The sequence below is a fragment of the Hakea prostrata genome, chromosome 5 (genome assembly GCF_041222555.1).
Source record: "Hakea prostrata isolate BN-2017 chromosome 5, UWA_Hpros_2, whole genome shotgun sequence".
Classification (NCBI taxonomy): Eukaryota; Viridiplantae; Streptophyta; class Magnoliopsida; order Proteales; family Proteaceae; genus Hakea; species Hakea prostrata.
The window spans coordinates 8231646-8244446 of NC_142604.1; the positions used below are offsets into that span (position 1 = coordinate 8231646).

General features: G+C 38.3%; 2 protein-coding genes across 2 annotated transcripts; one reads left to right on the forward strand and one right to left on the reverse strand.

Annotated features, from left to right (window-relative positions):
* Nucleotides 1-642: 642 nt before the first annotated feature.
* LOC149014852 (tRNA-processing ribonuclease BN) lies at nucleotides 643-4719 on the reverse strand. Its single transcript, XM_089155844.1, has 5 exons — nucleotides 4498-4719; nucleotides 4315-4405; nucleotides 3833-4207; nucleotides 1235-1575; nucleotides 643-1143 (listed from the first exon to the last, which is right to left on the reverse strand). Exons 1-5 carry the CDS (start codon nucleotides 4576-4578, stop codon nucleotides 925-927), a joined length of 1107 nt encoding a protein of 368 aa, XP_089011970.1. The 5' UTR covers nucleotides 4579-4719; the 3' UTR covers nucleotides 643-924.
* Nucleotides 4720-9804: 5085 nt separating this feature from the next.
* AOS (allene oxide synthase) lies at nucleotides 9805-11955 on the forward strand. Its single transcript, XM_089156940.1, has one exon. The coding sequence runs from the start codon at nucleotides 10026-10028 to the stop codon at nucleotides 11697-11699; it is 1674 nt and encodes a 557-aa protein (XP_089013066.1). The 5' UTR covers nucleotides 9805-10025; the 3' UTR covers nucleotides 11700-11955.
* The last annotated feature ends 846 nt before the right edge of the window (nucleotides 11956-12801 follow it).

Genomic DNA, 12801 nt, shown 5'->3' on the forward strand with positions numbered 1-12801 from the left:
TCCTTGAAGTCTCTAATCTAATGACACTACTCGATAAATTTCTCGTAACTCTTGAATTAGAATATTATACGTTGCTAAATCTTATAACTCACTAGACACTCATTGGGAAAGATATTATACGTTGCTAAATCTTATAACTCACTAGACACTCATTGGCAAACAAAAAGCTATGATTAAATACTTAAATTTTGACGCCAAACACAAAGCTATGATTAAATACTTAATTTTGAATTAAAAAAATTCTCGGTTACTTGTTTAGCATAGTGTGCATAATAGAGAAATTTACACAGCAAATGATGTTTTTTCCTCATTGGGGAGCCTCTACACAAAACAGATTCAAGCCCATCAACAAATGTCAATGCTGAAATGCAAAACATTTACTAGAACAGGTCTTGCAATTTCTACACACACAAAAAAAAAAAGGGGGACTTGCAATCTATGAGTTGACCCTCAGAGGAAAGAGTCCAAAGACATTAATAAGAGTCTCTCTTACACCCAGCATCTCACCCAACAGGGGAATCTGGGGAATCAGGTATCTGGAAGACATCAATTTTCGAGTCAATTTTCTTGAACACCAAGCAAGTTGGCTACAACAACAGCTCAGCTTTATCTCGGCCATATGAATCATTTGAAAACAAAGAGAGAAGAAATGACATTCCACTGTTTCACATGAAGGGAAAGAGAACAAGTAAGCCGAATGAAATCTGAGATGCACAACATTAGAAGGAAAGAAGACAGCCCAGGAAAATGGGAAAATCTCAGCTACAACTAAGTAGATCAAAATTAACCATTATCAATCAAGAAGATGAGTTAGGTCAGATGAGGCAACCTATCCTACTAGTAATGTCCCAAAATGAACAAAACCGACTGAAAAAAGAGGTGCTAAACCTAATTACAGAGAATATACAGTAGCTATTACAAAGATCAATAATTATCAGCAACAGGTCTAGATGGGAACAGCCTCAGAAGAAATGTCGTTAACGACCAGAGGCAAACCAACCCAAGAACCTGGAAAGTAACCAACATAGCCACCAGAACACCACTTTTCTCCATCACTATTGGGGATTCTAGCGAGTCCTTCATAGAGAACATTAATTTCTCAATAAAGTGAGCAGCTTTGGTCAACTGATAGAGTCTATACACCTGCCAAATCAATTCAAACAAGTTAATATCACTTGTGGTGCTGAATAACAGTGAGAGTGAAGAATAGTTATATGAGAAACAGCCAAGATACCTCAAAAACAATTGGCACCAAGGGCCAGGATGACGAACTGCGTTTACTTAGATACAGTTCAAAAGCAAATTGAGCAGCACAGCCAATCAAAAATGGGGCCACTGCAACCAATGATGGAAGTCCTAGCACGGGCCAAGCTACATATGCAGCCGATAGAGGTGCAATGACCTTGAAACCCATGGTGAAGAAAGACGAAGTTAGGTATCCTCTGAGCCCTGTGATGAGACCCCACCTCTTTGCACTGAACTCAAGATATGGCCCCTGAACATGATCAACTACTCGCAGGAATGCAGCCAGACCAATATAGAACACGATGTCCGAAAACAATGAAGCCACAATATCTGCAGGAATATGGTCACAGAAATGAGAACACAATTATGTTTCAATTAAAACCTAAGCCAATATTGCAAAACCTGCACAAGAATATAGAAGGGTCTATAAACTAGAACAGATCCACCTATCTAATATTCCTTTAAAAAAGAAATCTAACTAAACAATTTTAAGTAAAACAAGACCACAATGATTAGCTACCAGGCAGCAGATTGAAGGTTTTGTCCAAAGGACATGTTGTGTATGTCTCATATGTGATAAAACAACACAGGTTTCTAACATACAGAACTTTTGCAGAGACATTAAAACATGAATTCCCATCCAAACTGCATATTTAGTAAGTGGGAGGGGAAGTTTAACAAAATCCCTTCAACAGAGAGTATCAGTTAATAGCAACCATAAACACAAGCCCAACCATAGGTGAGATTATGCCCCCATTAAATAGTTGAGGCTGATTGTTAATGGATGGAACAAAATACTTAACATTCTTATTTAAGTGATAAAATATATTGGCCCATTAAATGCTCCAATTTATGTCACTTGAACCAAGTACAGCATACAGAAATGATTGAAGATATAACATACTCTTTTGAGTATGTTATATATATATATATATATATATATATAGATTCACAGGGTCCAAAAGGCATTTTGATATGTCTGCACCAACCCCTTCTTCCCCCCAGATAGCTAAACTAGATAATTTATTAACTACTGTTACTAAGTCTCTGTTCCAAGTATGGACAAATCCTCAAGCTTTTTACACACCAATTCCCAGAGAAGAGCAGGAGAAGGTTGCTACCATCAAAAGCACTTCTTTCCCGTCCCAACGATAAACACCAGAGGGAAGAAAAACAAAAAGATTGCCCAAGCTTCCACCTTCTCTTCCCCCATTGAATACCAGTACGATCCAGCTAGAAATGAGCTGCTCCACCCCTGCCATGAAAGATGCCTTCCTTGACAAAGAAAGATTGCTTGACCATCCAAGAGCAATGAGAGTACATGAATACATGCAGCATTGCCTTCATAGCTCCAGTACACATATAACAGGCATTAGAAATCCCCAAACAGATCAGGTGATTTGTCATATAGAACCATTTTATTGCGCCACACAAAGAACCGTATCTTTGAGCTTCCCATTTCCTTCTCTCAACCAGGAGAAGTTTGGTTACTGAATAGAGTTTCATACAGAATACAGCGAAAGCACCATATACACTGCAATCAGCTTCACTTGGACATTTCTTAAGTCTTAACCCACCCAAAATGTACCAACATTCAAAGACGAAGAATCCTGAAGGCTTACTGACTCAATATTTTTGAATAGTTTAAACCACCGCTTCTTTATCGAAACAGAATTCTAGGGATCTATCCCAAGACAACTGATCAGAGAAACTCTTGCTTGCGTTTGGCATCGAATAACATACAAATACACAGATGCTGCTGGTGTCACACATAAGCATGAAAAATAACATAAAAGGGAGTACTTTGGATGTCACATGCCATCTTACACACACAAGTTTTTCTCTCTATTCCAATTACATGGGAGCTGACAGAACAATCCAGATACCAGATGTCCATCCAATAGAAAAGTGTAATGGATCAGTAACCATGTATGGCTCCTTGTCCACATCAGCAGTTAGGCTAAATACATGTGTACGGAATTAATGTGGCAACAATAACCTCTCTTATATTTCCTTTGATTTTTTCGTATTGAATAATCAAATGCATCTCTATAAGCCACACAACAAGGGCCATTGAACTGGAGCTTGCAGCAATGAAAGGGGAAATTAAATAACCCCAAGTTTGGTCCAGTTCAGCTGCATTCGTTGACAAATTCTTAAAGCACCTAAAAGCAAACCCTGTGGATAATACCATTTATCATACTTTAGTAGTTTAGTAGCTAACTAGCTATACCGTCCTTCCATATTTTACTCTATCGTCTTTCTGAATGTTAAAGAAATTACGTATAAAATTTTTCAAAATAATTGGAGCTCATGAATTGTGAAATAGATTCTGAAGAATCGAAGACCAGGCCTGCAGATACACATGGACAATCAGAGGGAACCATTTGAAGAACAAGAAGTACTGGTACCAGAGGATGGAAAATTTGTTAAAATTAATTAAATCAGTGAAGAGCTCAGGTTTTCAACTAACATAAGTGTTGTAAGGTTAGAATCAATAGGAGCACCGACTAGGTTTTCTTCACAACGGAAAAACTAAGAAACCGCCACAAGAAATAAAAAAGGAAGACAGACAATCAGGAAATACCTGAGAGAATCTCATCCTTCACAACCGCATCAATAGCGCCGCTCAAGAAGAACTGTGGAAGTATCAATGACGAAATCAATGCCACTGGAGCCAAAACCCAAATAAAAGAACCTTTGTCATCCTTGAAAGGAGAAGAAACCAACTTCTTCTCCTCAACAAGCTCGTAGGTTAACCCATGAAATGACACAGAACCTGGTTTTCCACGAAATCCCTCCACGCGATCAAACATTACAGCAGGCAAACGAGGATTCCGCTTTTCTGAATACTTCAATTTTGTGTTTTCATCAATACTTGAATTATCAGAATTAAGTCCTCTAGCCGAATCGGCAGAGTGAGCGCAACTGATTCTTCTGTTGAAGCTATGAATCATGCATGCTGGACAAAAACTCGAATCAGAATACACATAAAGCTAAATCAAATCAATACCCATTAACTCATCTCAAAAAGAAAACCACGCAGAACAGGAGAAAAAAAATACATACATTTTGAGAGTTTCCCGTACTGAACTCTTCCGTTTCTGCATTTGACAGATCTTACAGAAGTCTCGTTCCAAACAGGGCAGGTTGCGGACACCTATAATATAAAATGAAAACCCATTGAAGCAACTAAAATGAAAAAAATAAGCGAAGCACGGTAAGGCGAGAAGCTCAAGTCTGCTGTATTACCATTTGAGAAGAGCCAAAGCAATTAATTGGCAATGTGGTTTTCGGCAATTGACGGCTAGAACAAATCGACTGAAAATCCATCTGGTTCTTTCTAGTTGAAAGCAGAAAGATTTTCTACTTCTGCAACGGCTACCCCGGCAACCCTACTTCAATTGTTCAACTTTAAACCCTAAACCCTTTCAAATCCATGCGCCCGAAACCACCTCCGAGACGAATCGAGCTCTGAAGCTTGGTGCTAGAATGTACGCGCGAGTACTAATTTTGACCAGACCGAGAAAGCACGTGCCGTGCCACCACTCACTTGAGAAATGACGTGGTTAGCCCATGTTGACTTCCCTTGGACTGGGCCTCTCTGGCCCAGTCTCAAATGGGACTAGGCCCAAGTTTTACTTAAACATAAGACTACAATATAGAATGCATTAACTTACTGTTTTCTGATTAGGGTCAAGATTAGGATTAAGTGTCTAAGTTGATCCGATTCAGACCGGCCCTATGCCCTATTGGATCTGGTTCTAGATTAGGGTTGGATTGCAATATAAAGGTCAACACTCTAGTGCTTAGCTTTTTATCTATCTATTTATGTATTTATTTATTTATTTATTGTAAGTTTTGGTAAGAAACCCGTGCTTGCTTAGTTACTTATTTTCATACATGTGGGCCGTTGCTGCCATGGTGGGCTGGCCCAATTTGGGCTGGGGTTGTTGACTCCAAAATTGGGCCATGGGCTGAAGAAACCTATTAAAATAGAGTTTTCCGGCTAATTTTCCCTGCCAGGGATGATGTTGGGTATTTTTTTGCAGGAGGCCATAATTTAGGTAGAAGATAAGTGAAGAAAAAATTTCTCCCACTAAAGGGTGAGTGAGGGGTATTATTGTCATTTACTATGTTTGGGGTATTTTCATCAATTCACATTCAAAACTTAAAAACTTAATGGTCAAAGGGTCAAAATCTAACAATGAGTAATATTGGTCACAAAAGTGGGCAAACCAGAGTTCAAGCCCAACTAAAGTTGACAACATGAAAAAAAAAACAAAGAAAAATCTAGTTTTAGCCATATGGGGGATCCTAAGATTTATACCTAATGTGCTCTCATTTTATAATAAAAAAATAAATACCCCTGCTGGAGGAGTGGACCTTCTTCTAGGGTCCCCTGATTGATCTAGTAGAGATCTTCCAGATAGATGATGTTCAATGCTTAAAGCCTTCTAGTACTAGTGCTTAGCTGTTTTTGGGTGCTTGCCTCATTTATGTACCCTAAAGAAAAATGTGCCCAAAAGATCTCATATATATATATATATATAAAAGCCCATGCAATAATGCACTATCCTATCCCAACTTAAATATATATAATTGGAAGGAAACAAAAAAAATCTCTCTCACCAACCAAAATCTAAAAATGTACTTTCCTTCCCCTATTCAAACGATTTATTTTCATCTCTTTCTCCATTAAATTATATTATAAGTGAATATTCTACGTATACAGCCATGCAAATCACAAAGGTGAGTAGTCCCAACTTGATACGCTATTTAAGGCTTAATGTCTCGTAGTACTAAATGTGGATCATCTTCCCTGATAGGGAGCACTTCCCTGATCACTTTACAACCACAATTTATGTAGGACTCACAAGTAAAAAAATAATAAAATATTTAAAAATAAATAAATTTCATTACCTAATTTTGTAGGCCCCCTTTATAATTTATATAAAAAAACTCTCACCAAACAATATATGGGCATACAATATTGCACTATCCTATCCCCACTCATCGCCAACAAAATGTAGATAGGATATCCCTTTCCACTTGCCTATACAATATGCTGAAATATTGTAACTGCACAACCTATCAAGTGATTATTGCCATATGAATATTTTTTTCCAAATAAAGAAAGAACATGACAAGATTGGAAAATGATAGATCTCACATGTGGTTTATGTGGAAAATATGAATTGGATTGTAACCAGTTTGAAAGTTTGGTATGCTTCCTTCATTGAAACTTGGCAATTAGACAAAACGAGTGAAGGATAACATTTGTCACGCGATAATGTATAGGTTAATCCATATGATAGAAAATTAGATCCACATATTATCGTATTAATTAAAAAAAAAAAGACAAAATGAAGAGAAAGTGTTATGCAAGATGGCATATAAATGTGAAGGGTGGCTAGGGAGGACAAGGTGGGTATGGGACATGGGAGAAAAATTTGGGTGTACTGTGCATCCAGGTGGAGAGGATCTGGTCGTGTGGGTATGTAGGGTGGGTATTCGAGAAGAAGAAAAATGTAGTTGAATACCCACCCTACATATGGCTATTGCAGGGATCGCCATGGAGTCATCATATGGCTATTGCCAGTAGCTGTGGTTCTTAGTCATACGAATGTGAATGATGAACTTATTGTATGTCTAGCTGCTATCAAATACTTGACTTTTTTCTTGTTTTTTTTTTTATAGAAATATTTGATGTTATTTGTAACAACCAAAACAGCTAGGCTTGTTGCGAAAAAAAAACAAATCAATCATCAATTTAAATGGTTTTGGTCCAAAGGAAGGGTAGAAGGATAAGAAGTAGCTGTTCCTTTCCTTGAAGAAGAGTTGGAACAAGATTTCTATCTTTTTTTTCTAATTTTCTTTTCTTCACAGCCAATCTTTAACGTTAACTTAGAAGAAGAAACAACATATTGATGTTCATTGTTCAAAAGAAGAAGATCAAAGCCTTTGGTATTTGAGCCATCAAAATATAGTCGAAGCGAAGAGAAGAAGTTACAGAGATTTCTGCTCTTTCATTTTTTTTAAGGGTTGGAGATAAAGAAGGATAATATAAAATTTTCATAAAACGTAGTGCATGCTGATTCCTCACTTAACTCTATTATTTGAATGGTAAATACACGATTTATTTATATTTTAAAGCATAAAAAGTATAATTAATGTAATAGAATAAATTATAAAAGGTGTAGATGTAAATATTTATAAACTCAAAAGATGTATATATGATTTACTGGAAAAAAAAAATAATGAGAGAAATATGATGCTTCTAATCAAATGGGGAAAGATAGCAAAATGGCCATTCATCTTCAGAAATATGAATTGAACCTTTTTTTTTTTTTTTTTCCAAAATGGGGAAATATAAATATGTTTCATTTTTAATTTTCTTTTTTACACTATTTAACCTCCTGGAGGAAGTGTTGGTGAGTGTGGGTTTGGGACTTCTCACACATGGTAAAACTTTTGTCCATCGACATATCTCCTTTTAGATCTTTCTATATTATAGAAGCGAATAAACCAAGAGGAGGAGGATGGCTAGAGAATTTTATTTTGACAACAAAATGGCCTTCTTAGCCAAAGTATCTGCAACAAGATTGGTTTTGACTTTGGAATATATTTGAAAGAACGAGAGGGAAAGTTGCATGCAAGGTGCTGAATGTCTAGAATGATGTTGATTTCCACACACATGCTCATCTTGTTCCATAATTGCTACACCAAACATTTAAAGTCTGGCTCAACCATAATATGCTCTTACTGTCATTAAAAGTATGATGTAAGCTTGCACAAACAACCAAGGCTTAATTTCCCTTTGAAAATTGAGGAGAAGGATAGAGGACATGAGACTGCCTTAATCACCACTCCTACATAATCTCTAAAGATAAAGCCATTGCCTTTCCTTTCCTCTCTTCTTGGCCTCGAATCTTCTTATTTAATCTTTACAGAGGGGCTTTTCACTAGAGTCCAGTGTGGAGAAGCTACCCTTCTGTTCTTGCTAATAGGTTATTTTGGGGTTGAATCATTGCTTCCAAAAATTCATTCCACACTATCTTCATGAACTATATTACAAATGTTGGAGCTAGCTTCTGGTCATCATAAATTGCAGTGTTTCTTGCCTTCCATATGTAGCAGCAAAGACATCCTCCTAGGCACCTCAACTCTTCATCCCGTTGTTTGTTACCTCTTGTCGTACTTCTCCATTCTCCAATCCATTAAGGCACAGTGGACATTCATTAGACTTGCAAAGAGATAGGAATTTATGATAGATATGGTCTAACAAGTCTTCCTCAACTTGACAAAAGATGCAAGTGGTATCAACAAGTAGGTTTCTTTTCATGGCTTCACCCAATGTTAAACCTTCATTACAAACCTTTGAAAAAAGCTCATTTTTTTTTCATTTTAATCTTCGAGAAAGTGCAGAGGTTCCAAATTCTTTCATATACATTGTTGTGGACCACAAGCCTATGGGAAGACACTAGAGTCAAGCTGTTGCTCTCATAAGATTATTTGCTAAGAAGATAATACATTGTCTTGTCAATAAAAGTATCATTTGTGCCCATGCCTCAGATCTACCTGCCTTCTTATGAAAGAGAGGAAGTTTAATATTCTAAATTGGTCTCTCAAGTCATCCTTCTTGTGACAAAAAATGAAAGTTGTATCAATTGGGATGTTTCTTCTTTTCATGGTTTCACCCCTTATTAGTTATTACACTATCAAGGCAAGTCTTACAAAGGATTTTTTTTTTTTTTTAAAGAAAAAATTATCTATGGGAGAGAGTGGAGGTTCCAAATTGGTTTACATGCATTGTTGTGGACCATATGCCTATGGGAATGCGAGGAGGCCGATGGAACCATGCTTTTGCCCTAATCAGATTAGCTGCCTAGAAGATGGTACACCGTCTTGATAGTGAAAATACCATTTATGCCCAAGACTTAGATCTACTTATCTTCTCTATGTAAGAGAGGAAGTTTATGATATTGTTACATGATAGTTCCACATTCCATGGTCCATTGCCTCCGTCCATTCGGTGGAGTGATCATTTGAAAGAAAGATTAACCAAATCTTTTTTGGTAAAAAACATTTCATTCAGAAGGCCAAATCTAGGAAATCCGGATCATCTCCCCGTCAGGGGAGCACACCTGACCACAAAAACCAGTGGGTCCCACTGGTGAAAAAGGTTTTTTTTTTTTTTTTGTTTTTTTCAAAAAATGTTCTTCACCGTGGGCCCCACAAGTTTTTGTGGTCAGTAAGCGTCAAAGTGCTCATTGTCGGGGTCGCAGATCCGAACTCAAATCTAGGTACTATATCTTGAAATTTGGGTCACTTTGTATGGGAGAGCATATTGAAATGGGAGATTTTAATTTTTCCATGTTGAATTCGTGACCCAAAAACAGAAAACGTGCCTAATACTTTTATTCCCAAATGTGCTGAAATGCTATAATCTGGGGAGAATAAAAAAAACAAAAAAAGCTGATAGTCTCATGGGCTCATAGCACGCCTTTGACGACTTTGGCCATTCCGTCCAATCCTCATTATCTCTATAACCTCTCCGACCACTACCACTATCACCGATTTTGCTCTTCTGCATTGCTTATAAATACAAGTAATCCAATCTGATAACAAAATATAAGCATCGTCTAGTAAAATTCATCGATCTTTTCCATCTTGAGAAAAGTTGATATAAGAAAACAGTCGTTCAAACTTCAAAGGCTTTGACGTTACTGTTTCGTTCTACTTTTCCTAACCTTAAAAAGCTTTATATACAAGTCTCCATGCTCTGTTGTTCCATTCTTCCATCACTCACAAGCAGACCCAGAAGCTTAAAATACTCTCTAATGGCTCTTTCAGGCTTCCCTTCCCAAAATACCCTTCCTCTGCAACTAAACTTTGATACCCAGAAGGGATCACCATCATCAACCCTTTTACCTTTCCGACACCATTTCTTGCGCACACCAGTTAAACGCTTCTCGGTTGCTCCGATCTCCGCCTCTGTTTCAGACACACCTGCAACTGCCGCCTCTCCTCCGGCGCCGACGCCTGCTCTTCCGATTCGCAAAATCCCAGGAGATTATGGTCTTCCACTCGTCGGTCCCCTGAAGGATCGATTGGATTACTTTTACGACCAAGGACGGGATGAATTCTTCAAGTCTCGTGTACTGAAATACCAGTCAACTGTGTTCAGAGCGAACATGCCACCTGGTCCTTTCATCGCTTCAAACCCTAAAGTCATCGTTCTTTTGGACGGCAAGAGTTTTCCGGTGCTCTTCGACACTTCCAAGGTCGAAAAGAAAGATCTTTTCACCGGCACATACATGCCCTCCACCGATCTCACCGGCGGTTACCGAGTTCTGTCCTACCTTGATCCTTCCGAACCCAATCACGCCAAGATCAAGAAACTTCTCTTCTTCCTCCTCCAGAATAGCAGAGACAGGTTCATCCCAGAGTTCCATTCCACCTTCGCGGACCTATTCGAAACCCTCGAAACGGAGCTCTCCTCAAAGGGCAAAGCCGATTTCACTACCCAAAACGATCAAGCTTCCTTCGATTTCCTTGCTCGTGCCTTCTTTGGAGTGAATCCCGGCGACACAAAACTCGGCAACGAAGCCCCGAGTCTGATCACCAAATGGGTCGGCGTTCAGCTTGCCCCTATTCTCTCAGTGGGTTTGCCGACCCCTGTGGAAGAATTACTCCTCCACACCTTCCGTCTTCCTTCTTTGATCGTCAAGAGCGATTACCAGAAGCTCTACGATTTCTTCTACGAAGCATCGAGTTCGATCCTCGACGAAGCAGAGAAGATGGGTATCAAGCGAGACGAAGCTTGCCATAACCTCATTTTCGCCACCTGCTTCAATTCCTTCGGAGGGATGAAGATCTTGTTCCCCGGATTGATGAAGCTGATCGGTCGCGCAGGCGTGAAAGTTCATAAACGCTTAGCAGAGGAGATCCGAACGGCCGTTCGATCCAATGGTGGAACAGTAACGATGAAGGCGATGGAAGAGATGGAACTGACGAAATCGGTGGTTTACGAAAGTCTCCGCCTTGAACCTCCGGTGCCGTTGCAATACGGAAAGGCAAAGAAGGATCTGATAATCGAAAGCCATGACGCAGCTTTTGAGGTCAAAGAAGGTGAAATGATGTTTGGGTATCAGCCATTCGCGACGAAAGATGCAAAGATTTTCGACAGGCCTGAAGAATTCGTGCCTGATAGGTTCGTGGGAGAAGAAGGAGAGAAGCTATTGAAGTATGTTCTCTGGTCAAATGGACCTGAAACAGAACACCCAACTCTACAGAACAAGCAATGCGCCGGAAAAGACTTCGTGGTGTTGGCGGCGCGGCTGCTCGTGGTGGAGCTTTTCAAGCGATATGATTCATTCGAGATCGAGGTTGGGAAAGGCACCATTGGTTCCTCCATTACAGTAACTTCGGTTAAGAAAGCCAGCTTCTGATGATCACCAAAGAAAGCGCCGCCGCCGCCGCCGCCGTCGAGGCTTCGCCGGCAATGTTTTTATTTAATTTTTGTTTCCTCATGGGTAGTGGGCTGTGGGACCGGACCTTTTTATGTTCCATTATCATGGAAAATGTGAAAAAAAGGCCCAACAAAAAAGTTTTTTCTTCTCATATTCTATGCTTAACCTGTATATTGAAATATTTTATTTTTCATATAGTGACTGGCACCTTTTAGTGGACGTCCTTTTGATTGTTTATGATAAGTTTTTTTTTTTTTTTTTTTTTTTTTTTATATGAGGTTCATCTGGGCTAACCTGCGCACACCTCGATTACATCTCAAGGTGGAGCTTTGTTGCCCGCAAGGATCGAATCCATGATATCTCTACTGAGAAGTATGGATCTTTAGCACACTACCAACTTTGCATTGACAATGTTTGTGATAAGTTAGCCATTGAAATTTTTTTGGGATCAAAAAGAGATTAAAGATAATTTGCTTGGAGCACTATAGGAAAAAAATATCTCATCACTAAGATCTTATCCCCACAAATTCATTTAATCTGGGCTTTCAAAAAGTTTTTCTTTTAACCAGATGGGTGGTTCAGTTTAACACTCCAGATGAAGGTCAGGGTTCGAATCCTTTTGAGGCCAGGGAGGAAACCAACGCTAAAAATATATATATTCTTCCTTTGTGGATGATAATTTTATTAAAACCTTTTAGATTTTACTGTTCACATTCCTTGTTTGTTTGCGTGAGAATCCATTATTATACTATATACTTCAATTCATGCTTGAATAATTTATATTTTAATTATTTAAATATCTTAGAGTACTAATTTTTTTTTTTTTTGAACTTTTTTTATGTGTATGTATAAGATGACAGAGGATGTTTTGTTTTTTTATTCTATCTTTAGGTCAATCATTGGTAAAGGGTTTACTTAAGAAATGTGGAGTCCGAAATTCAAGTCTTCATACGCATTCACAGAAGAACAATTCTGAGTACTCTTTATTACTTTACACTGAAGGTTGAATGATTCTTATCCAATTCTAATATGATTTGCTGTAAAATCTTCAAATTAATTCTACCATAAAAAAAAATTAAAT

Excerpts from the sequence above, each read along its gene's own strand:
- LOC149014852 (XM_089155844.1), bottom strand. The coding sequence starts at position 4,578 with ATGGATTTTCAGTCGATTTGTTCTAGCCGTCAATTGCCGAAAACCACA. Across the intron at positions 4,406-4,497 it reads GCTTTGGCTCTTCTCAAATG|GTGTCCGCAACCTGCCCTGT; the intron begins GTAATACAGCAG and ends TTTATATTATAG. Across the intron at positions 1,144-1,234 it reads TGGTGCCAATTGTTTTTGAG|GTGTATAGACTCTATCAGTT; the intron begins GTATCTTGGCTG and ends TTGATTTGGCAG.
- AOS (XM_089156940.1), top strand. The coding sequence starts at position 10,026 with ATGCTCTGTTGTTCCATTCTTCCATCACTCACAAGCAGACCCAGAAGC.